Consider the following 24,383-nt stretch of genomic DNA (forward strand, 5'->3'; position numbering starts at 1 on the left):
CTAATGAGTGTGAAGCAGCATTTTCTGGCTCTGATTTGTATTTCTTTATTGATTAGTGATGTTCAGGATGTTTTCATAGAGAAACAAATTCCCAATTGGATATTTCTCTTCTATTATGTTCTCTCTTTTTCTTTCTGCCTCTCTTCTCTCTGTCTCTGTATTTCTCTGCCTCTCTCTTTTCCTTCTTCTCTTTTTGGAAGAGTAACCTTATTAATGAGATTATGCATAGATTTGCATGTGGATACAAATGTAATTTCTTTGAATGAAATTTCAGAAAACCTATTTTGCAAAATTAATATCCTGTATCTCTTAAATGAGATTAGAAGAAAGAATTTGTAAGTGGAGTCTTCTGGGCTGTAAGTCATCAACACTTTTTTTTTTTTTTTAATAGAAAGCTTTCTACTTTTTTCCATGGTGTATGTCTTGACTTACGGTGTTTTTTTGTTTTTTTGTTTTTTCTTTTTTAAAGGATGTTTTAATTAATTTATTTATTTTTGGCTGCATTGGGTCTTCCTTGCTGCGTGTGGGCTTTCTCTAGTTGCAGTGAGCTGGGGCTACTCTTCATTGTGGTGCATGGGCTTCTCATTGCAGTGGCTTCTCTTGTTGCGGAGCACAGGCTCTAGGCGTGTGGGCTTCAGTAGTTGTGGCACGTGGGCTCAGTAGTTGTGGCTCGTGGGCTTAGTTGCTCCATGGCATGTGGGTTCTTCCCAGACCAGAGCTCAAACCCATGTTCCCTGCATTGGCAGGCGGATTCTTAATGACTGTGCCACCAGGGAAGTCCCCATCAACACTTTTCGATTCATCTTTAAGATCTTTGTGCTCATTTGTACAAAAAGTAAACCACTCAGAGTTGCATAATAGCAGTGGCAAAGCTAGACCTGGTATTTTCACCTTTTGAAAAGAAGTTATTTACTACTTGGAATGAACAACTGACTTAAGTAAGGTGGTGAGAGTACTTATGAAATACAGGAAATGAAGGGAGATACTTTATAGGTGATTAAAATGTGTTGGTTATGTTCAGGGTTGATTCAAGAGATAATTACACTCAATCAAATCTCTCCATGGACCTAGCAGGAAATGTTTCAGGCATGGGACCACTACAGATACTGGACACAAAAGGCAGAATAATGAGGTTCTTTTTTTGTTTTTGTTCTTGTTTTCAAGTTTAAGACTTGGAACATAAGATCCTTTAAGTCTGCAAGAGAAAGATCAGCTAATGGAAGTAGGCCATTCTTCTTTCTGCATGAATAGTAATAGAAACGATTTTAGGGATCAACAGTCACACACCTTCAACTCAAAAAAAGGAAAATTTTGTGAAGAGACAAGAAAGTCAGCAAGGACAGAAGAATTGATTTTCCCGTTCATCCAAATGAAAGCATACAATTTCTTCTTAATTTAAACCTTTCCTCTTTTTTTAGCAAAGAGAAAATATGATTTAACTTTGAAAAAATTCTAGTTACACATATTTTTAAAAGCAGAAAAAAGGTGAGAAAAAATAGTGTAGGGGATTAAAAATATATATTTTTTGTTTAAGAAGGGGAACAAAGAGGAGGAAATAGATGGCCATGTAAAGCATAGTGCATTAATTTTCATCATAGGTATTCAGTTATTCAGTTATTTCCAGGGTATAGCAAATAAATGTGCTGTATGTGTTTTCCTTTGCCAGAAAGTGAAATTTATTCTTATGCAATCTGATCCAAAACATGTGTATCTTCTAGGGTTATCACCTATCCTAGTAAGAGATATAATTATTTTGGCAGGATCATTGAAAGTCTATGGAGCAATTGTTTACTTCTGTAAAATAAGTTTCTTATTAGTGTTTTGCTTGCTATTATTTTTCCAAGTGCTGGTCTTAGCTGAAATGCAGAAATCAAGTATTGTGTTTATCTTTACCGTAAGGTCCAAGCAGCCATCAGCCTTTGTTCAGATTCCATTTAGCTCTATAAACTTTTGCATTATCCTTTGATTTCTGCAGATATAAATACATTCAGATACACTTAGTAACGCTTGTGTGTATGTATACATGTGTATGTATGTATATATAGGACCACATACATATATGTACATATGTATAATGTGTGTATATTTATGACCACATGCATACATATACATATATACATATGTGTGTGTGTATTTTTTTCTGAATATGTTTATATACATATTCAGAAACAATGCCATCCCCAGAATGCTCAACATAGGGGAACTATGTGTAGAACACGGCATACTTGGAACACAAGACTTGCAATGGGAAACAGACCCAACTGTTAATTTATATATCTAGTGGTGACTAAAGTAGTTCTACAAGGTGGGCTTTGGACATATATTTTGTTTTTTAAATTTCAAAATAATTACTTTTTCAAAGTAACAGAAGCATAGACCTTTTCATGAGGGCTGCAAAGAGTAGCTTCTCACGCTTTGGCCCCTGATATATCCTCTGAGGTGGACATGGGTAGGATTGGGTCAGGGAGGGAGTACAAAAGGAGACATTTAAGGCTTCTACTTCATCCATATCAACAGATGTAATTACTTTCAAACAAGGCTTTCCCTGGATCCAATATGAAACATTTCAGCCCCTGGAAGCACTACATAAAAACTATATAAGGAGCATTATGTCTATTGTTCATCTGCTAATGTCCCCAAATGTCACCAAGGTAATTATTTGGATGACATTTTTGTGACGCAGCTGGACATTGTTACAGTTAATATAAAGTCTGCCTTTGGCAGCCACTTTATTTCCACCTACATCAAACTGTGGATGCATGATCACTTTTCCTGGGAGAATACTTGCCTCCCCCAAAAGACATCTCTGCCCTCAGCTTTTGCTTCATGTGCTCTGCATACTAATACCCAATGCAAAAGAAAAAGAGTAATGTATATAATCTTTATCTTAATATGTATATCTGGAACTTTCAGAGATGTTTCTAAATATTATTCACAAAATACAATAACACTGATACTTCCTTCCTTTTTTGAAACAGATTTCAGCTATCCCCAGGAATCTGAATTCACAAAATGCACACTGTTAAAACTTTTTGCCTCTATAAATTCATATTTGCTCTCAAAGAGCATATGATTGGCAAAGCTGGATTTTTCCTACTATGATTATAATAAAAATATATTTTTAGAAACATAAAGATTATAGATTTTTCCCACAAACTCACATGCAAATTGGAGCTTCGCCTTCTGGCTCAGAATTGTTCCCAGAGGGTTGGTGGCCAGGCACTGGTACGTGCCAATATCTTGGTCTGTGCGGGGGCTACTGATTGCCAAACTGCCTCCATCCAACCTGTAGTGATAGCTCATGGTAAAATCAATATCTGTGCCATTTTGCTTCCACCTTCAAGGAAAAAAAAAATCAAATCATGTTTCTAATATACAGAGTTGACCACTCTTGTGTTAAACAACATGCACCTGTAATTCCTGAGACTGTTAAAATGAAACAAAACATGGTTATATGTGGATACATCCCACCAGTTTCATCTAAGATAATTGTCTTCATGAGCTCTGTGATATCAATAACTATGTTATTTTGAAGATCTTCTACTCTTTACAAATTATGAACATTCACCCAAATGTGTAAAAGAGGAAATAGAACTCTTGACATGAGAAATAAAAAGTAGACATTCAGTCAATAAACCTGGCCACCCTATTCCTATAGCAGCTTTTCAAATAACATGTGCCATACCTGAACACGCACAACTGATACTGCAAAACTGAATGTCAAAAATGATTTAGACAGGGCTTCTCTGGTGGCACAGTGGTTGAGAGTCTGCCTGCCGATGCAGGGGACACGGGTTCGTTCCCCGGTCCGGGGGGATCCCACATGCCACGGAGCGGCTGGGCCCGTGAGCCATGGCCGTGGGGCCTGCGCGTCCAGAGCCTGTGCCCCGCAACGGGAGAGGCCACAACAGTGAGAGGCCCGCATACCACACAAAAAAAAAAAAAAAAAAAAAAAAAGATTTAGACATAGAAATCCAAGAAAAATATATTAGAAATGGCACAAAGAAAGCCAGCAAAGATTTTACAATGCCAATTTGAGGCTGATAACAAAACAAAAATAACCAGACTACTTTAGAACACGATTGTCTCTGTTAGTCTCTTACTAAGAAAATTAATTTCAATAGTATTTAGAAATACTGAATATTTTTCAGTATTTCTACAGTATTTAGAAATATTTCAACAGTATTTAGAAATGCCAAACTAAAATTATACCTTAACAAAAACAAATGCAGTTTGAGAAGTTTTTATTTTAGGCTGCAGAAAGTTTCTTGGCTTACCTATTAGTCAACAATCTTTTTATACATGAATTAAGTATCAGAAAGGCCTAACAGTTATATTTATTTTCAAAGAACCATAAGATGTTTTAGAAATTGCATTTGGTCATTTTAAGATGAATGAATAACCAGTAATTATCTTTAACTGGATTCACTTCCCCCACCTTGCAACCCCTAACTTCCATCAAAATATTCAGACATTTTGAAATAAGAATATTACAAACTTAAACAGATACATTTCTACGGCACAAGCTGTGTGTAGTCATATAAAGCATTTAAGAACAGAGATATTTAAACTATTGAATTAAGATAATCAGTCAGAAAGACAAGTGAGTGGCCTCTTCCTATGTAATATAGCCAATTTCCAAATCATATTTTTTTAGGGTCTATGCCAGCTTTGCAGTTTCTTCCCTTATTTTGGTAGAGGTAGCTAACTGTAAGAAAGGAATGACATTTTATAGCATTATTCCAAATGTCATTGACTTTTTTAGGAGTATTCTGAAATGTCCCGTGGAAAAAGTCTCACAAATATCTACAACAGTAGAAAAGAAATACGGGCTTAGGTAATCTTCTACCCTATTAAAGATGAGAAGTGATTGACGAGATATCAAATCATCCAGAGGTTTTGAACAAACTCTGTCACTTTTAAATTATTTAGCCAATTCTTGTGCACCTCAACTTCATTTTAATAAAGGTAGTTGAAAGACAACAGTCAAAAATAGTATATTTCATTTGCCTGAACTATCTGCCAAATTTTTTTCTAGAGAAATTTGTTCGGCCTCTCGTTCTCAATTTCAGAAGAAGAAAATGGAGAAAACTATTTTTTAGGCCTATCTGAAGCCTCGAATATTCTCCTTGCCAGCACTGTAATACTGTCTTACATGGTCTTTTAACCTTTGTGTTCCCTTTCATTTTCAATGCAAAGGCTATACAGCACTTAGTTTGCCAGTTCTCTTTAATTTTGGAATCAATCACTGAAATAACTGCTGTCATCATTATATGCTCCTAATTAATCTCAGTAATTGTTTTTCAACACAAATTCAAAGTTGTTGGCTTAGCTGCAGCAAATGAATTTTTCACAGTATCCCCATAATCCTTCTAATCACTATGGTACAATGATTATTAAACTGTGCATATAGATCAAGGGTTCAAGTCGTGGTATGGGCTTTGTCCTAATTAATATGTTTAAATCAATGGAGAAATAGTATTAATGAATTCAGGTGATTGTCATACAAACGTTACGGATAGAATTGCATGCCCAGGAGAATTATCCCATGATGCAAACTAGGAAATATGCTATAGATGATTATTTTAAGCATCTGCCTTAATATCATTAATTCCATGAAACACATGGATTTGAACTAAAATCTTGAACTTTTCCTGGTGAACATCCTTCCCTATTGAGTAGTTAAGAATATAATGGCTGGGGGCTATATTTGTTTGCTGGCCTGTGATAATGCACGAGTGTGTGTGTGTGTGTGTGTGTGCGCATGTGAGTGTTTTTCAAAACTGAGCCTTGCTTTAGAATTACATGGAGCACTATTTCTGGGCCTATTCCTAGACCTTTGAAGAACTCCAAAATAAAAATTTTTTTAGTAGTCTCTCTGAGTGATTGTAATGTGTGCTAAATTTGGCTCCATTGACCCTGTGGAAAGAGTCCTAGGCCTAGCTTTGACATTGCTTTGCTGTGTATGCTTGTGCAAGTAATGAATTCTCCAAAAGTCATATCCATCAATTATAAAACTTGCACAATAAAAATATCCTGCTTTATCACATGAGGTTGTTAAGAAGATCGAGTGAGGAAATGAATAAAAAGAATAGAAGGGCAGAGTAACTACTTTTATGATTTTTACTCAGAGACCTAGAACTTCTCCAGACTTAAGAATGTCTTTATGACTGGAGTAGATTAAATTACAGAAAGGAACCTCCTCTTGTGACCAGGTCCAGAGAACATGTGTTAGAAATCCTCTATGACATTCAAAGATAGTGTACCTGATAGAGAGTGTATCCAATGTAAAAATGATTTATGTGTGTGTTGCTTGTTGCTTCATTTTCCCAAATAAAAGATATATTCTGAGCTGGAACTAAGCTCATTACTATCTGATTTTCCTAAACTTTTTAAAGTATAAGCAATCCTACCCAAGTACATTTTTGCATAACCCATTTTCCTTCCCTTTACAAAGCTTCCTGGTTAGATGTTAATTGCCATGTGTTGCCTGGTCTTTTAAAGAATAAAGAGTGATCTTTTCCATGGGAAAACTTCTGTGCCAACTTGCCTGACATCTGTATCTTCTTGTTTTCTACTGAAATCCTGTCTGTGAAGGTGTTGGCTCCAACTGTAAGTGACTTTAGAGAAGTTACTTTTAAACTGTTTCCAAAGTTCTGCTTTAAATATTGCTTATTTTCTCCTGTGAGATTTCATTTGCTAAAGGAATTTACTAAAAGGAATAAAACACACACCTTAAAGTCAACTACACCCTCACTTTGTGGATAAGGAATCCAATGCCAGGAGAAAGAAATGATTATTCCAAGGTCACATATGGAATGGATCTAAGTCAAAGGCTCTTTAATACGGCTTCACACTATATCCAAATAACCTCAAATAATGTTAGACTCTGAATCATAAAGATTGTCCCCTATTTCATACACACACACACACACACAATCTAAGATGAATACAGTTAACTATGTTTTTTAAAAATAAATTTTAAGTTAGAAAGGATCATATTAAAACTAAATTTTTATTTTGTTGCTAATGTGCATTGTCTGAAATACCTCTGCCCTTTGCTTTATTATCAAGAAAATTGGGTCTTAGTCTGACATTTAAGCATTAAAAACTTGGTTTTGTTCTCACTCTTTTTTCAAAGCCTCTTGCCTATGAGTATTTTATACCATGATATCAGAGCCAAGCTAAACCTGGTTATGGGGATTGGAAATAAGAAGCTAAATTACCTGTCTTTAGCCCTCTAATTTTTAAGTATGTTAGAAACAGAAGCCATTTCACAACACTGGAATTTGCAGTCTCTTCATTCAGTGTATTTCTTCATAGATAATATTAGCAAATTGTTGTGAGAACCACTGTTTTATATCTTTCAGCATGTTATAAGCCAGTAGACATTTTTATATAAGTACATGATTGACTGATGATTTATCTTATTTATACTTAGCAAATGTTTCTTATTTTATAGGGATTCATACTTTTTTTTTCCTTTCTCTAACAAATTCTGTCAATCTTTAGGATCAATCAAATTGGCTTTCAAAAATAAAATTCCAACTTAAACTGTAAGGTGATCCTTAAAAATGTGTTAATCACATTTTTATATATTTAACCAAATTTTAAGTTAAGTAAGATAACTCTTTATTTAAGGAAAACAAACCACCAACCATGAACTGAGTGAACCAATTTATTAACTAAGTAATCTTCATCAACCAGATGGACTTTATTGGTTTGGGTGTCCTAAAGATAGGAAAGCTTTAATAAAGTGTAGTAAGACACAGTTTTTCAGCTCTTTTCTTTTAAAAAACAAATTCTGAAGTTCTTTTGACAAAATACAATGTAAAGGAGAGTTGTCTTTAACTTTGTGCATATAAGTCATTTAGCTAGTTAATCTAGACAATCTTAAGATCAAAGTAATTATACATAGAAATTTGGTATTTTTAATGGAACATAAAAATCACACCAAGCCAGCTTATTTTGCCAAAATGGACTGAGATGGTTGCTTTTTGTGTGTGATGATTTAACTTAACTACTAAAAATTCAGACTTTAAAAAAATGCTTTTAAAATCCCAAAGCCACAATAGTGATTTTAATATTTATTCAATTTTTCCTATATTTACACTTGCATATGCAGTTCTTACCAACAAAATATCTTTATGATTTATATAAGCATAATATATACATGCATATATTTTTAAATTTGTGAAGTCTACCCACAAGGTGGATCAGATTCTGCCTTTACTGCAATATTCTAAAAACTGAAACACTACAGAACTTTCTGCCTTATTATTTCAGAGGTAATATGTGAGGAGGAAATATATATTTTTCTACTTGCCCAGAATGAAAATTCCTTTTCTGCATTAGATGGTACATAGCTGTCTTCAACATGTTTTTCTAAAACCAGTGCTTTTTGGGTGATGGGACATGTCAGTGGAGCCACAGAAATTAGTCTGATAAAATAAAATTTCCATCTGGATTAATTCCTTTTAGGGAAACATTTTCACAGTTCTTGTATATGGGGCAACTGAGGCAGTGGCTCCAAATTGTGGGGAAGGGAGTACAAAATGAACTTGTGCTTTATAGTCTTTCAAACTGGGGAAACAAACCTTTTCCTGTCCTTTCCCTTTATTTTTTCTTCTTTTCTCCTGTGTTCCTTCCCTCCTCCCTTCCTTCCTTCCTTTCTTCTTTCCTTCCGTTTTCTTTCTTTCTTTTCCTCTGTCAATTCTCTCCATAACATGGCACTGCATGGCACCAATGTCAAGAATAACTGTTCTAAGCAGACCTAATCAATAAGTCACAATAGTGGTTGCTGCGGGTGGGGGTGGGGTAGTCATCACTTGGCAAGTGCCATGAGGGAACAGTTTGCCATACCAGAAATGTCCATATCTTCATTTGAGTGGTGGGCATGCAGCTGTATACCTATGTAAAAATTCTTTGAGCTGTACACTTCAAATTAAGTCACTTTATTGTGTGTATATTTTACCCCGAAGACAAAGAAAAAAAAAAACAAGCAGTGTGGTACTCAGAAGTAGAACTTTACCTATAATGGGGTGAAGGGTAACCATTAGCAGCACAATTCAGGATGATTTCAGATTTTGACAAATCCAAAGGAAAAATAACATCTTGTGGTTCCTGGGTAAAAATAGGACGGCTCAAACGACCATCACCTGGAAAAAGAAAAGAATTACACCACATGAAAAAACCTGACCCTGTTTTGAATGCAAGTCTGAATTAGACATCAAGTCAATACATAGTTTTAAAAACATTTTATCTTGAAACAATAGCAAACATATAGAAAATGTTTCAGAAATGGTACAAAAAATTCTTTCTATGCCATTTAAAGTAATTTTGCAAATTTATGCCACATCATCCCAAATAAATTAGTTTATATTTCCTACAAAGGATACAATAAAATGATCAAAATCAAGGAATTAACATTGATTCAATACTAGCATCTAATCTTCAGATCCCATTTCTCCATTTTTCCTAATAAAATCCTTTATAGCAAAAAGATCCAGTAGAGAATCACAGATTTCATTTAGTTGTTTTCTCCTCTTAGTCTCCTTCAATGCAGAACAATTTCCCAGTCTTTCCTTGGTTTTCCTCACCTTGGTACCTTTGAAAATTACCAGGCACTGATCTGGTAAAGTTTCACTCAATTTGGGCTTATCTGAGTGACGACAGGGTAGGGGTCCTGGTAGGAGCTGTGTGCTGATTGTATGGGTAATAAAAAGGGTCTATAAAGATTTTAAAAAACAGTAATAAAACCAATGAGAAAACTGGCTCTTATTTTAAAAATTATCACCATGAAAAAGACTGGTCCCCACCAGCCAGAGTGTATTGATCACATTGTCTTGCCATCTTGTCCCTCCATTCCCCTCACCCACTGGGTGCACCACTTTGTCTGCTCTTTCATTACAGTTAGATTCAGGAATGCTGTGTGCTTCAGATTGTATCCTACCAGATACTGCAGGACTTCTATTTGTCCCATTTCTGCTGAAGTTAACTTTGATCACTTAGTTAATGTGCTGCCTGCCAGACTTCTCCACTATAAAATTGCCTTTTTTCCCCCCTTTATAATTGGTAAACATTTTGTGGTTAGGGACTTTGAGACAATGTAAATATACTGTTCCTTACTGAACATTTAAATGTTTTATTTATATATTTCTATCAGTATGATCTACTCTATCACTGTGAATCCATCGTTTCTTATTTTATTAAAGTTATAATCCATTACTATTTATTTTGATGCCCAAATTGTCACTGATTTGGCCAGCATGAGCCATTCAAGCTGGTTTCTTCATCTTTTTGATATGTGCCTATCATTCTTTATACTATTCTTTACTTTCTGGTACAAGAAAGTGTTCCAGAATCACCTTGCATTTCTCCTATTCCAGCCATCAAAGTAGTTTTTTGTTTCCCTAAGAAAACCTTGTTCCTTTTATTAGAGAATGGTATGTAGAAACCATGATCTGGAACTAAGTGTACTTATTGTTATTGAGGTGTTCTTGCTCTGAGGATTTTCAGTGTGTGCATGTGTGTGTGTGTGTGTGTGTGTGTGTAGGTTTTATAGATTATATGTATGAATACATACATATAGATACTTATATGAATTTATAAACACATATGAATACATATAAGTATGCATATGTATAATTTTATATACAGACATATTTATGTAAATATATATATATGTGTGTGTGTATATATTCTTATTCCATACTTCTATCTATCTATGGTGATTTATAGTGGGTTTATTATAGGTTTTTTCTGTCTATATATATATTTTTAATTTTATTTATTTTTGGCTGTGTTGGGTCTTCGTTGCTGCATTCGGGCTTTCTCTAGTTGTGGCGAGTGGGGGCTACTCTTCGTTGCAGTGTGCGGGCTTCTCCTTGTGGTGGCTTCCCTTGTTGCAGAGCGCAGGCTGTAGGCACGCTGGCTTCAGTAGTTGCAGCATGCAGGCTCAGTAGTTGTGGCTTGCGGGCTGTAGAGCACAGGCTCAGTAGTTGTGGCTCACGGACTTAGTTGCTCCACGACATGTGGGATCTTCCCAGACCAGGGATTGAACCCGTGTCCCCTGCATTGATAGGTGGATTCTTATCCACTGAGCCACCAGGGAAGTCCTCTGTCTATATTTTTAACTCCCTATTCCAGCTGTGAGAACCCTGGTTTCCACTATTCTCAGTGTATTTATGAATTTGTTCAATCTCCTTGTATGTAACTAACCTCCAGTTACTGTCACCACCTTCTCCCCTTTGTGAAGCTCCTCTTCACCCTGTACAGATTCTGATACCTGCTGCAAGTTATACTCCCATACCTTCCTTGACACCACTTGTAAGCTGTCTCCTACCTCCTCACCTCACTCATGTTCTGACCCTGTGCACGGTCTCCCTCCTATGTGGATGCTGTCTTTCCTCTTGACCTCTGACACTCTGTGCATGGTTATATTCCAAATTGGATAACTTTCTCACATCCTTGAGGATCTAACACCTCACCCTGGAATGCCCTTTCCCTGTGGAGATTCTGTCCTCACTCGCTTAGCTTCCAGGTTTCTACCTTCACCACCCTCTCCTGGCAATGGAACCCTCCTCAGGCTTCTCAGACTCTGATAGCCTGTGCCAGGCCACCTCAGTAAGGGCATGCCCTTCTCACCTTCCTCGGGCTCTGCCATTCCACTGGGCCACCGCTGCCTTACCCCTTGTCCTGCATGCCTGACTTTCTCACCATTCTTAGGCTCCAACAACTCATGCTGGGCTACTGTGGTGCTCATCTTCCACATTCATGTGGATGCCTACCTTACTGAGCCCCACTTCATGGCATTTGGACTGAATTGTTAAGAAAGAAAGATTTGGAGGAAAGGAGGAGGAAGAGTTAGGTACTTACGTTTTAGGTGAAATTCTGTGTTTTTTAAATGTGCAAATGAATACATAAAGCAAAAATCTCATCATGTTAGGATTTAATTTTAGGACACCCAGTCCAGAACTCTAGTAGTTGTACCTGAGGGTCATGTAAGAGCATGTCATTTCCTCTGATACCAATCACAGCTCTAGAGAATCTCAAAGTTGGTAGGTCTTTTGTAGACCATTCAGGCCAGACTTCTTGGTCTGGAAAGACAATAGAGCTAGTGGTCAATAGCATGTGCCCTTGAATCAAATGGGCTTCAGTGGATTTGTGAAATTTGCAGTATCTTCGTTGACAAAATAGATAGACTCTGTATATCAGATGGTTATTTTGAGATTTAATAACATATTACTATAAAGTATATCACATTGTGCCTGGTACATGTAAATGTATAATCATCAAATTGTGAAAATTACCATCATTATTGTCATCATCATCATCATCCTTATTATTATTACACACAGGGAAACTAAAACCCAGGAAGCTGAATCATCTTTTCCAAATTCACCATCTGCTTTGAGAGATAGGGAGGAAGTTAAACTTAGGCATCTTGATTCTCTCACTGTTTTCACCATCCACTCAGATCTATTTCTTTCTTCCAGAATATTTGCACCCAGGTAAAATATTAATTTAGTAATTTTATCTTAAATTGTAATTTTAGTATACTCCATTATTTACCTAGAAGTACAGACAGTTATTAGCTGTATAATGCTGGACAAGTTATAACTCTTAACTATAAAGTAGCAATACATCTTACATCTTTGTTTTTTTGTAAAGGCTGATTGAGAAAGAGTGAGTTAAACATGTAATACAGACTTTCCTTACTCTAGTACCTAATGAAATGCACAAGGAATTATAAATATAAATAAACAACAAACAAATTAACAGTCTGAATAAGAAAAGGGACAAATTACAATGCCATTGGCTTAAAAATAATCAAAAGAAACAAAGAAACAACAGAAAAAAACATTTGTGCATAAGAAGAGTTTGTCCAGCCTCAGAGGGGTGAAAGAGTTCTTGATGTCTTAATCTCATCCCTAACCTCTGTGAGATTTACTGGTGAAATGACAAAATTCTGAGAATTCTCATAGCAACCTCCAATTCTGGAGTTAAGCAGATTTGTATATACTTGCATACTGTGTTTTAATCTGTTTTCTCTTCTGGCTGAAGAGAGGAGTAGACAGGGCTCCTGGAGAAAAAAGAGTGAAGCAGAGAAGCATGAATAGTAAAGCTGACTCTGTTTCACAAACTAATAGTTTCACGCCTATATATTCACTTGGTAAAATCTCTAAAGCCCAACCTAAAAATGATGCATTTCCCCAATAAAGTATACCTATGACTCTTCCACAAATAATCTTGCTACAAACCACTAAAAAAAAAAAAAAATCTTAAAATAGAAGCACCCAGATATTCTTCTGCTAAAGGCTGAACTTCCCACAATCCCAGTATTCCTTCAGGCTACAAAATGGGGGTACTCATGATATGTGGGTATTCAGCCTCCAAAATGGAGCTAAAAGGAAGAAATCAAACAGTTCTCTGATATGATGAGAAGAACGTTTAAAATTATCCCTTTCTATAAAGGAATGACTGAGTTGTCTGCACACAGTTCCTCAAGTATGAGCAAATGAAAAGAAGTGGAATAGTAAGTATGGAAATGTATTGCAACAATAAAAGTGAAAAACATAGCATGCCAAAGATAGACAAAATATCCAATCTAGAGGAAAATATAACTCAAGGAATCCTAGGAAATTTCTCAAAATTTTTCACACAGTAGAGTAAGAACCTGAATTCAAAAAATGTAACTCAATGGCAAGATGAAAAAGACAAACTATAGAATCAGATAAATTAGGATGTAACTTAAACATAAAAATTGCAACCAAAAGAGCATCATTAAAGAATTAATAAATCAACTAAAATAGTCAAGAAACAAAACAGATACCTACTAAAAGTCAAATTACTGACATAAAGAGAAGATTAGAGATAATTGTGATGAATGCAATTAAACACAGATAAGAGGAAAGAGAAGGTAATGGATAAGAAAGATAGATAAAAGATGATCCAACATAAAGATCCTTGATGTCACTGAGACAAACAAATGTATTGAAAGATATCAGCAAGAAAATTTCCTGTGAATTGAAAGAATACACCACATTCCAGAGATATTTTAATTTAGAGAGAGGACTTAACACCAAAGCACGTGTTAGTTAAGTGACTGATGTTCAAACTTAAAGAAAGACTTTGCAAGAAGACCAGGTTGAAACAGAAAATTACTTAAAAGAGTGAAAGATAAAATCAGATTAATTTCAGATTTTATAATAGTAGCATTAGCATTCTATACCAGAAGACAGTGAGGGAAAGTCTACAGTATTCTGAATAAAAGGGTGACTTGACTGTTATTACCCACTGATATAGCTTTCGAATCTAATGACATTCAACATTCTTTAACATCAAAAAACAAACAAAAAACCCTCAGGGAATATAATATAAATGACCACTCTTAAAGAAATGACTTAACAATGAAGTCTATCCAGGTAAAAATGAACCAATATACAGATCTCAAGAAAGAAGGAGGAATAGGATGCACAATGAATACATTTAAATATAAAACTACCACTTAAGGGCCTCCCTGGTGGCGCAGTGGTTGAGAGTCCGCCTGCCAATGCAGGGGACGCAGGTTCATGCCCCGGTCTGGGAGGATCCCACACACTGTGGAGCAGCTGGGCCCGTGAGCCATGGCCTCTGAGCCTGCGCGTCCAGAGCCTGTGCTCTGCAACAGGAGAGACCACAACAGTGAGAGGCCCGCGTACCGCAAAAAAAACACAAAAAACAAAAAAAACCTACCACTTAAGAGCCATGTTGGTTTTAGTTATAGAACAGAATATGAATGCAATAAACTTGGATAATATAAAAATAACAGTATAAACAGAAAAATGAGGGATGGGTAAAAGAATATAGTTTGAAATGTGAGTGCTAATATTATCTTCTTTCATAGCAAAAATTCAAGTGGAATATGAGGGGGTTTTTTTGTTTGTTTTTTCATAGATCTTTATAATTTAAACATTTTCAACCACCTTCCTCGCCCCCTAAAAAGAAAACCTGGCTGAAATATTAAGCACTGCGCTATGCACAAAATAGGCAGACAACAAATGTTAATTTATCTTCCTTTACCTTCACTCAGAGAAAAGCTCTGTTCAATCTTCATATAATCTAAATTAAGGGTATAACTTGACTTAATAATATTTTATATTTGGAAGAGTAATTTGTAGTTTTCCAAGGAGTTTTACATGCACCAAGTAACAAATTAAGTTCCTGTGACACTTTTTATGAGATATACATTTCCATTCCCATTTGACAGATGAAGAACTTGAGACGAATAGAATCAGGCATTTTCTAACAAACTTTGGTTCATTTTGAAAGACAGAAAAGCTTGGTCTTGGTGAATTATCATCAGTCCATATCTTATTTAGTCATTTATATTTGTTGTTATCAAATTTTTAAGAGCTTGAATTCATACGAGTAAAATGTCTAGCTTTTGTCAACTAATTGTTTAGTCTCTTGTGGTAAATCCTTAGATTTTTTTCAGACTGCAATGAAATGATTAAATAATAGCAAACTTTTGTTGCTTTGCCTACAGTGTCAGAAAGCAAGGACAACATGAGCTTTCTGTACAAGAAGAGCTGAAACCATGTGACAATATAATATCAAAAGCAAAAAATCAAAAATGCTTTTTAAGTACCTTTTCTTTAAAAGTACACTAGACCTTAGGAAAAGTGTCGGTATTTTGAGCAATAAGTGATTAAATAATTGTATTGACAACACCTACTGCTATAAAATCACCTACAATATAATGCTACACAATAAGAAATGTTTTACTTGGCAATAAAGGAAGAACTTTGCAATAGAGGAATGTTGAAAAGTAAATAATTTTAAATGACAATTAAAAGCAAATTATACAGTGTTATTGAAAATTCTTGTAGGGTTCTGCCCCATTTTTCTTCCTTTTTATCTTCCATGGAGTTAAAAAAAAAATTAGTCCTATGAGCTGACTCCAATACTGGATCAAACTACCAGAATCTAAAGTTCATGTCATCCCCCTGAATGCAAAAAACTTTTAATTATATCGACGGCAGTCACATTTTATCATTTCTGAACAGTTCATGAACATCTTTATGGAGAATCATCTCTTAACTGATAGGAATAGGCCCTTAAATTCATATTTTTTTAATTCGCCTCATTCTTATGGCCATGAATGACTGGACAAAAGGTGAATATGTCCTGCTCGGCTGCTGTACTTCTCTCTCCTGGGAATTAGGAAATAAAATGAAGAGGTTCTTAGTTTCTGATTGTTACTTGAATAGAGAGGAGTTTCTTCAGGATTATTAGAGCCTTTGTCTTCCATAAAACTTGTTAAGAGTTAAGAGAATGCTAGTCTAGATGGACCCTCAAGATGCCAGAGGAGTAAGACGTGGAGATCACTTTCCTCCCCACAGCTACTTAAAAAATACATCTACATGTGGAACGACTCCTACAGAACACCTACTGAATGCTGGCAGAAGACCTCAGACTTCCCATAAGGCAAGAAACTCCCAGCGTACCTGGGTAGGGCAAAAGAAAAAAGAGGGCTTCCCTGGTGGCGCAGTGGTTGGGAGTCCGCCTGCCGATGCAGGGGATGCGGGTTCATGCCCCGGTCCGGGAGGATCCCACATGCCGTGGAGCAGCTGTGCCCATGGGCCATGGCCGCTGAGCCTGTGCATCCAGAGCCTGTGCTCCGCAGCGGGAGAGGCCACAACAGTGAGAGGCCCGTGTACCACAAAAGAAAAAGAAAAAAGAGAGACAAAAGAATAGGGACAGGACCTGCACCTAGGGGAGGGAGCTGTGAAGGAGGAAAAGTTTCCACACACTAGGAAACCCCTTCGCTTGCAGAGAAGGGTGGTGAGTGGTGGGGGGAAACCATGGAGGAGAGTGCAGCAACAGGGGTGCAGAGGGCAAAGCAGAGAGATTCTCGCACAGAGGATCGGTGCCAACCAGCACTCACCAGCCTGAGAGACTTGTCTGCTCACCCGCCAGTGTGGGTGGGCGCTGGGAGCTGAGGCTCTGACTTTGGAGGTCAGATCCCAGGAAGAGGACTGGGGTTGGCTGCGTGAACACAGACTGAAGGGGGCTAGTGCACCACAGTTAGCCTGCAGAGAGTCCGGGAAAAAGTCTGGAGCTGCCTAAGAGGCAAGAGACGATTGTTTCAGGGTGCACAAGGAAAGGGGATTCAGAGCACCGCCTAAATGAGCTTCAGAGTCGGGCTCGAGCCACAGCATTCAACACAGACACCAGAGACAGTCATGAGACGCTAAGGCTGCTGCTGCAGCCACCAAGAAGCCTGAGTGCAAACACAGGTCATTATCCACACCTCCTTTCCTGGGAGCCTGTGCAGCCCAACACTGCCAGGGTCCCATGATCCAGGGACAACTTCCCTGGGAGGACACAGGGCACAGCTCAGGCTGTTGCAATATCATGCCGGCCTCTGCCGCTGCAGGCTCGTCCCACATTCCGTACCCCTCCCTCTCCCCCGGCCTGACTGAGCCAGAGCCCCCTAATCAGCCACTCCTTTAACCCCCTCCTGTCTGGGTGAAGATCAGACACCAGAGAACGACCTACCTGCAGTGGCGGGGCCAAATCCAAAGCTGAACCCCAGGAGCTGTGCGAACAAAGAAGAAAAAGGGAAGTTGCTCCATGCAGCCTCAGAAGCAGCGGATTAAATTTCCACAATCAACTTGATGTACCCTGCATCTGTGGAATACCTGAATAGACAACAAATCATCCCAAAATTGAGGCGGTGGACTTTGGGAGAAACTGTACACTTGCGCTTTCCTGTACGCTACTGATGAGTTTCTGATTTATATGGTTATCTTAGTTTAAGTTTTAGTGCTTGTTATCATTGGTGGATTTCTTTATTGGTTTGGTTGCTCTCTTCTTTTTATTATTATTATTTTATTTTTATTTTATTTTATTTTTTATTTTAATGATATTTAAATATTTTTAATTTTAATAACTTTTATTTATTTATTTATTTTTCTTTCTTTTTTTTCTCCCTTTTCTTCTGAGCTGTGTGGCTGACAGGGCCTTGGTGCTCTGGCCTGGTGTCAGGCCTGAGCCTCTTAGGAGGGACAGCCGAGTTCAGGACATTGGACTACCAGAGAACTCCTGGCCCCACTTAATATCAAATAGCAAGAGCTCTCCCAGAGATCTCTATCTCAATGCTAAGACCCAGCTCCACTCAACGACCAACAATCTCCACTGCAGGACACCCCATACCAAACAACTAGCAAGAAAGGAACACAACCCCACCCATCAGCAGAGAAGCTGCCTAAAATCACACTACATTCACAAGCACCCCAAAACACCACTGGACGTGGTCTTGCCCACCAGAAAGACAATATCCAGCCTCATCCACAGAACACAGGCACCAGTCCCCTCCATCAGGAAGCCTACGCAGCCCACTGAACCAATCTTAGCCACTGGGGGCAGACATCAAAAACAATCGGAACTACGAACCTGCAGCCTGTGAAAAGGAGACCCTAAACACAGTGAGTTAAGCAAAATGAGAAGACAGAGTAATATGCAGCAGATGAAGGAGCAAGGGAAAAGCCCACCAGACCAAACAAATGAAGAGGAAATAGGCAGTCTACCTGAAAAAGAATTCAGAGTAATGATAGTACACATGATCTAAAATCTTGGAAATAGAATAGAGAAAATACAAGAAATGTTTAAGAAGGACCGAGAAGAACTAAAGAGCAAAGAAACAATGATGAACAACACAATAAATGAAATGAAAATTTTTCTAGAAGGAATCAATAGCAGAATAACTGAGGCAGAAGAACGGATAAGTGACCTGGAAGATAAAATAGTGGAAAAAACTACCACAGAGCAGAATAAAGAAAAAAAGAATGAAAAGAATTGAGGACTGTCTCAGAGACCTCTGTGAAAACATTAAATGCACCAACATTTGAATTATAGGGGTCCCAGAAGAAGAAGAGAAAAAGAAAGGGACTGAGAAAATATTTGAAGATATTATAGTTGAAAACTTCCCTAATATGAGAAAGGAAATATTCATTGAAGTCCAGGAAGTGCAGAGAGTCCCATACAGGATAAATTCAAGGATAAACACACCAAGACACATATTAATCAAACTATCAAAAATTAAATACAAAGAAAAAATACTGAAAGCAACAAGGGGAAAGCCACAAATAACATACAACGGAATCCCCATAAGGTTAACAGCTATCTTTCAGCAGAAACTCTGCAAGCCAGAAGGGAGTGGCAGGATATATTTAAAGTTTTAAAAGGGAAAAAGCCTACAACCAATATTACTCTACCCAGCAAGGATCTCATTCAGATTTGACAGGGAAATTAAAAACTTTACAGACAAGCAAAAGCTAAGAGAATTCAGCACCACGAAACCAGCTTTACAACAAATGCTAAAGGAACTTCTCTAGACAGGAAGTACAAGAGAAGGAAAAGACCTACAATAACAAACCCAAAGAATTAAGAAAATGGTAATAGGAACATACATATCGATAATTGCCTTAAATGTAAATGGATTAAGTGCTCCAACCAAAAGACATACACTGGCCGAATGGATACAAAAACAAGACCTGTACATATGCTGTCTACAAGAGCCCTATTTCAGACCTAGGGACACATACAGACTGAAAATGAGGGGATGGAAAAAGATATTCCATGCATATGGAAATCAGAAGAAAGCTGGAGTAGCAATGGAGAAAGATGGAGTTAATATTTATAGGACATTCCATTCAAAAAAACCCAGAATACACTTTCTTCTCAAGTGCTCATGGAACATTTTCCAGGATAGATCATATCTTGGGTCACAAATCAAGGCTAGGTAAATTTAAGTAAACTGAAATCGTATCAAGTATCTTTTCTGACCATAACACTATGAGATTAGATATCAATTACAGGAAAAACACTATAAAAAATACAAACACATGGAGGCTAAACAATATGCTACTAAATAACCAAGAGATCACTGAAGAAATCAAAGAGGAAATAAAAAAAATACCTAGAAACAAATGACAATGAAAACATGATGACCCAAAACCTACGGGATGTAGCAAAAGCAGTTCTAAGAGGGAAGTTTATAGCAATACAATCCTACCTCAAGAAACAAGAAAAATCTCAAACAACCTAACCTAACACCTAAAGCAAATAGAAAAAGATCAAGAAAACCCCCAAAAGTTAGCAGAAGGAAAGAAATCATAAAGATCAGATAAGAAATAAATGAAAAAGAAATGAAGGAAACAATAGCAAAGATCAATAAAAGTAAAAACTGGTTCTTTGAGAAGATAAACAAAATTGGTAAACCATTAGCCAGACTCATCAAGAAAAAAAGGGAGAAGACACAGATCAACAGAATTATAAATGAAAAAGAAGTAACAACTGACACTGCAGAAATACAAAGGATCATGAGAGATTACTTCAAGCAAGTATATGCCAATAAAATGGACAACAAGGAAGAAATGGACAAATTCTTAGAAAAGCACAATCATCTGAGACTGAACCAGGAAGAAATAAAATAGAAAATATAATCAAACCTAATCACAAGCACTGGAATGGAAACTGTGATTAAAAATCTTCCAACAAACAAAAGAACGGGACCAGATGGCTTCACAGGCAAATGCTATCAAACATTTAGAGAAGAGCTAACACCTGTCCTTCTCAAACTCTTCCAAAATATAGCAGAGGGAGGAACACTCCCAAACTCATTCTATGAGGCCACTATCACCATAATACCAAAACCAGGCAAAGATGCCACAAAAAAAGAAAACTACAGGCCAATATCACTGATGAAAATAGATGCAAAACTCCTCAACAAAATTCTAGCAAACTGAATCTAACAGCATATTAAAAGGATCATACACCATGATCAAGTGGGGTTCATCCCAGGAATGCAAGGATTCTTCAGTATACGCAAATGAAACAATGTGATAAACCATTTTGACAGATTGAAGGAGAAGAACCGTATGATCATCTCAATAGATGCAGAAAAAGCTTTCAACATAATTCAGCACCCGTTTATGATAAAAACTCTCCAGAAGGGAGGCATAGTGGGAACTTACCTCAACATAATAAAGGCCATATATGACAAACCCCAGCCAACATCGTTCTCAGTGGTGAAAAACTGAAACCATTTCCACTAAGATCAGGAACAAGACAAGGTTGCCCACTCTCACAACTATTATTCAATGTAGTTGTGGAAGTTTTAGCCATAGCAATCAGAAAAGAAGAAGAAATAAAAGGAATCCAAATCAGAAAAGAAGTAAAACTGTCACTGTTTGCAGATGACATGATACAGAGGACTTAGAGAATCCTAAAGATGCTACCAGAAAACTACTAGAGCTAATCAACGAATTTGGTAAAGTTGCAGGATACAAAATTAATGCACAGAAATCTCTTGCATTCCTATACAATAATGATAAAAAATCTGAAAGAGAAATTAAGGGAATACTCCCATTTACCATTGCAGCAAAAAGAATAAAATACCTAGGAATAACCCTAGCTAAGGAGACAAAAGACCTGTATGTAGAAAACTATAAGACACTGATGAAAGAAATTAAAGATGTTACAAACAGATGGAGAGATATACCATGTTCTTGGATTGGAAGAAACAACATTGTGAAAATGACTCTATTCCCCAAAGCAACCTACCGAAGCAGCCACATAGCACAGGGAGATCAGCTTGGTGCTTTGTGACCACCTAGAGGGATGGGATAGGGAGGGAGGGAGGGAGGTGCAAGAGGGAGGGGATATGGTGATATACGTATGCATATAGGAGATTCACTTTGTTATACAGCAGCAACTAACACAACATTTTAAAGCAATTACACTCCAATAAAGATGTTAAAAAAAAATGTAAGAACAGTGTTGGGTACACACAAATACAGTATATAAACGATGAAAAAATTTCTGTATATGATGTAAATAAAATAAAATTGTGTAAATATGAAAAAAGAAAAAGAGAATGCTAGTCTATATAGAGACAAAGATTGAGACAGACAGACAGGCAGTCAGTAGAAGGATGGAGAGAAAGAATAAATAGTAAAGCAGGACTTTATTCCCTAAGCTTATTAATCCTTGGTTCCAGTTTCTAGTGAGACCTGCCTCTGGGTTCCATGAGTCATTGACTGTACAGTTTCTGTTTTTCGCAATGGACAGAATGTTGGGAAAGACTGATTCAAATAAATAGTATAGAATGACCAGTGTTCTGCTGCTTTTCTCCTCTCCAGAAATACCAAAGTGCAGATAACCTGGACAGACAACCATTTGTTTTCAGGGGAAGTTATTAGGGTCAAAGTTAAGCACATGAGAAGACCTGCATCTAAAGGAGGACAGAACTAAAAGGCATATTATCCGTGGTTTTACTTGAATTTCGTTGTTTGGGCTTAGGCAATTTCAGGTTTCACAGAGGGTTAAGACTTGAACTCTCCAAGGTCACACCCAGAGAGAAAATTGCTGGCATCTCTCTTTGTGCTACAGTCCTATCCCTCCCAATAAATTTCCCCACCCAGGCTCCTGGCCTCCCCCCCAAAACATCTTCTGTTACAGAAGTTCAATTTTTAAATTATTTTCCAATTCATTAAAAACAGGGCAAAACAAAACAAGCAAAAAAAGTAAAAGAAAAGAAGATATCTGTGCTTGTTTTTACCAAAGAAGAAACTAAAACCAGGGTGTGTAACCAATGCGACTGCACAGGGCTAGGCGCTTAGAAGGGCCTAGCAATTCTAGTTTAATGCTCTGAAGTCACCATCTTAACATTCTTGATACTATTACCTGTAATTTTATGCTTTGTTAAGTCAAGTCCAATGAGTCTGATAAGCCCTGAGTGCTTGGAGCCTTGGCTAATGGGTGATGCCTCCTCCAGCCACCTCCAAACCTGCCCCCTTGGACAGGTTCTTCTCCTTTTGCTCCTCATCTCCTGATGCCTCAGGCCTCTCCTGGCTTCCCCTCATCCCCTCTGCCTAGCGACACCTCCAGCCCCAGCTCCAGGATGGAGCCCAGGTAGAGCTCACACAGCGTCAGGGTCTGCTGTGAGTGTGCCGTTGTGTCTCAGAGCAGGGCATGGAGGTGGTCATTCCTGCCCCCACCTGGCAGCACCATAGTACATTAGTACATAGTACATAGTGTTGGGCTGCTTGTTAAGGGTGAGGCTTTTGTCCATTCCTGCTCTTGGTACCTGGGCTATCCTGGCACAGAGACTGCAGTGCCTTGAGCATTGTCCATCTGCTGTGAGTTGGGGGAATGGTCCAGGGCACAACATGTTGGTCAGGCAGCTGGTGAGGGGCAGAATCCAGTGGCCAGCAGCAGTAGTTGGGCCATGTTTGCACAAAGTAGTGGCGAGAGGCCCTCAGGGCCTCTAAGGGTCTACCTTATTCAACAAGTATCCCTGTGCCCAAGGGAAAGTGACTTTAAATAGCAAATAAAAAACATCATACCAGATCAAGAGAGATAACATGACTAAAGTTTACAGAATTTAAATGATTTGATCAAGGTCACACTGCTAGTGAAAATCCAGAAGGGGTACTCAGAGGTTTGACTCCAAGTCCAAGGTTGTACACCCTACAGCATATCCACCAGAGTTCTGTTTATTTCCAGGACTAAAAGAGCTCTATTCTGTCTGCTTTATTTATTTACTTTCTCTTACTAAGCCTCTGCCTTAGTTTCCAAACCAATTTCTTTAGCCTGTCAAACCTACCCTAGACTAAGGTCAGTTGTGTCTTCCCTGAAATTAAGGTTTTATAAAGAGAAAATCTCTCTCTCTCTCTCTTCTCTCATTCTTTCTATCTTTCTCTCATTCTCTCTCTCTCTCTCTCTCTCACCAATTTCCCTTGTTATTCTAAGCAAGTCACAGAATTTTAAAATAGACAAAAAAGAAGGTGTATCAGAGATATTCCACCTAATTTACAGGGGAGGAGAAGTAACTCCAGGGAGGTCAAGTACCTTATTTAAGAATTAGAGGCAGACGTGAGTCTTAAATCTGACTCTAGAGCTCTGCACTGGAATTCCCAGTATATCTTGATGCTTAGCTTGTGGTAGGTTTTATACAGGGAAGACATGTTAAGATTATTTTTTAGTGGAAAAACAAGAGAGAGAAAAATCATCAGCTATATCAGAGAATAAAGAAGATAAATAGAGTTTAAAACATAGATATGAGATTATTGCAATAGTCCAAGCGGAGAGATACATCCTAAAGTAATGCAGCGAGAGTAAGAATAGAAAGGAAAAATGAAAAGGTGATTTGTCAACTAATTGAATTTGGAGGATGCTTAAGTGGAAAGAAAACATTAAAAATTCCTCAGAGATTTACTGTTTTTCAAAATAGGGGAAAAAATAAAAGAATTAGTTCAGATTTGCAGATGTTGATTTTCACGGCTCCTTGGGGCTCATAGGTTTAGCTGTCCAAGAAATAGTTGTATATACTG

At 37.5% G+C, this 24,383-nt stretch overlaps 1 protein-coding gene across 1 annotated transcript in view; it reads right to left on the reverse strand.

Moving 5' to 3' along the window:
- The window catches only part of CNTN6 (contactin 6), a gene marked incomplete at both ends in the record, with an annotated part of 245,183 nt that overhangs the window by 145,103 nt on the left and 75,697 nt on the right, over window positions 1-24,383 (reverse strand). The window contains 2 exon segments of the mRNA XM_081246253.1: window positions 3,162-3,337; window positions 9,032-9,158. Of these exon segments, the coding sequence (XP_081102379.1) occupies window positions 3,162-3,337; window positions 9,032-9,158 (303 nt within the window).

Source organism: Mesoplodon bidens, assembly GCF_964165515.1.
Source record: "Mesoplodon bidens genome assembly, chromosome: 10".
NCBI lineage: Eukaryota > Metazoa > Chordata > Mammalia > Artiodactyla > Ziphiidae > Mesoplodon > Mesoplodon bidens.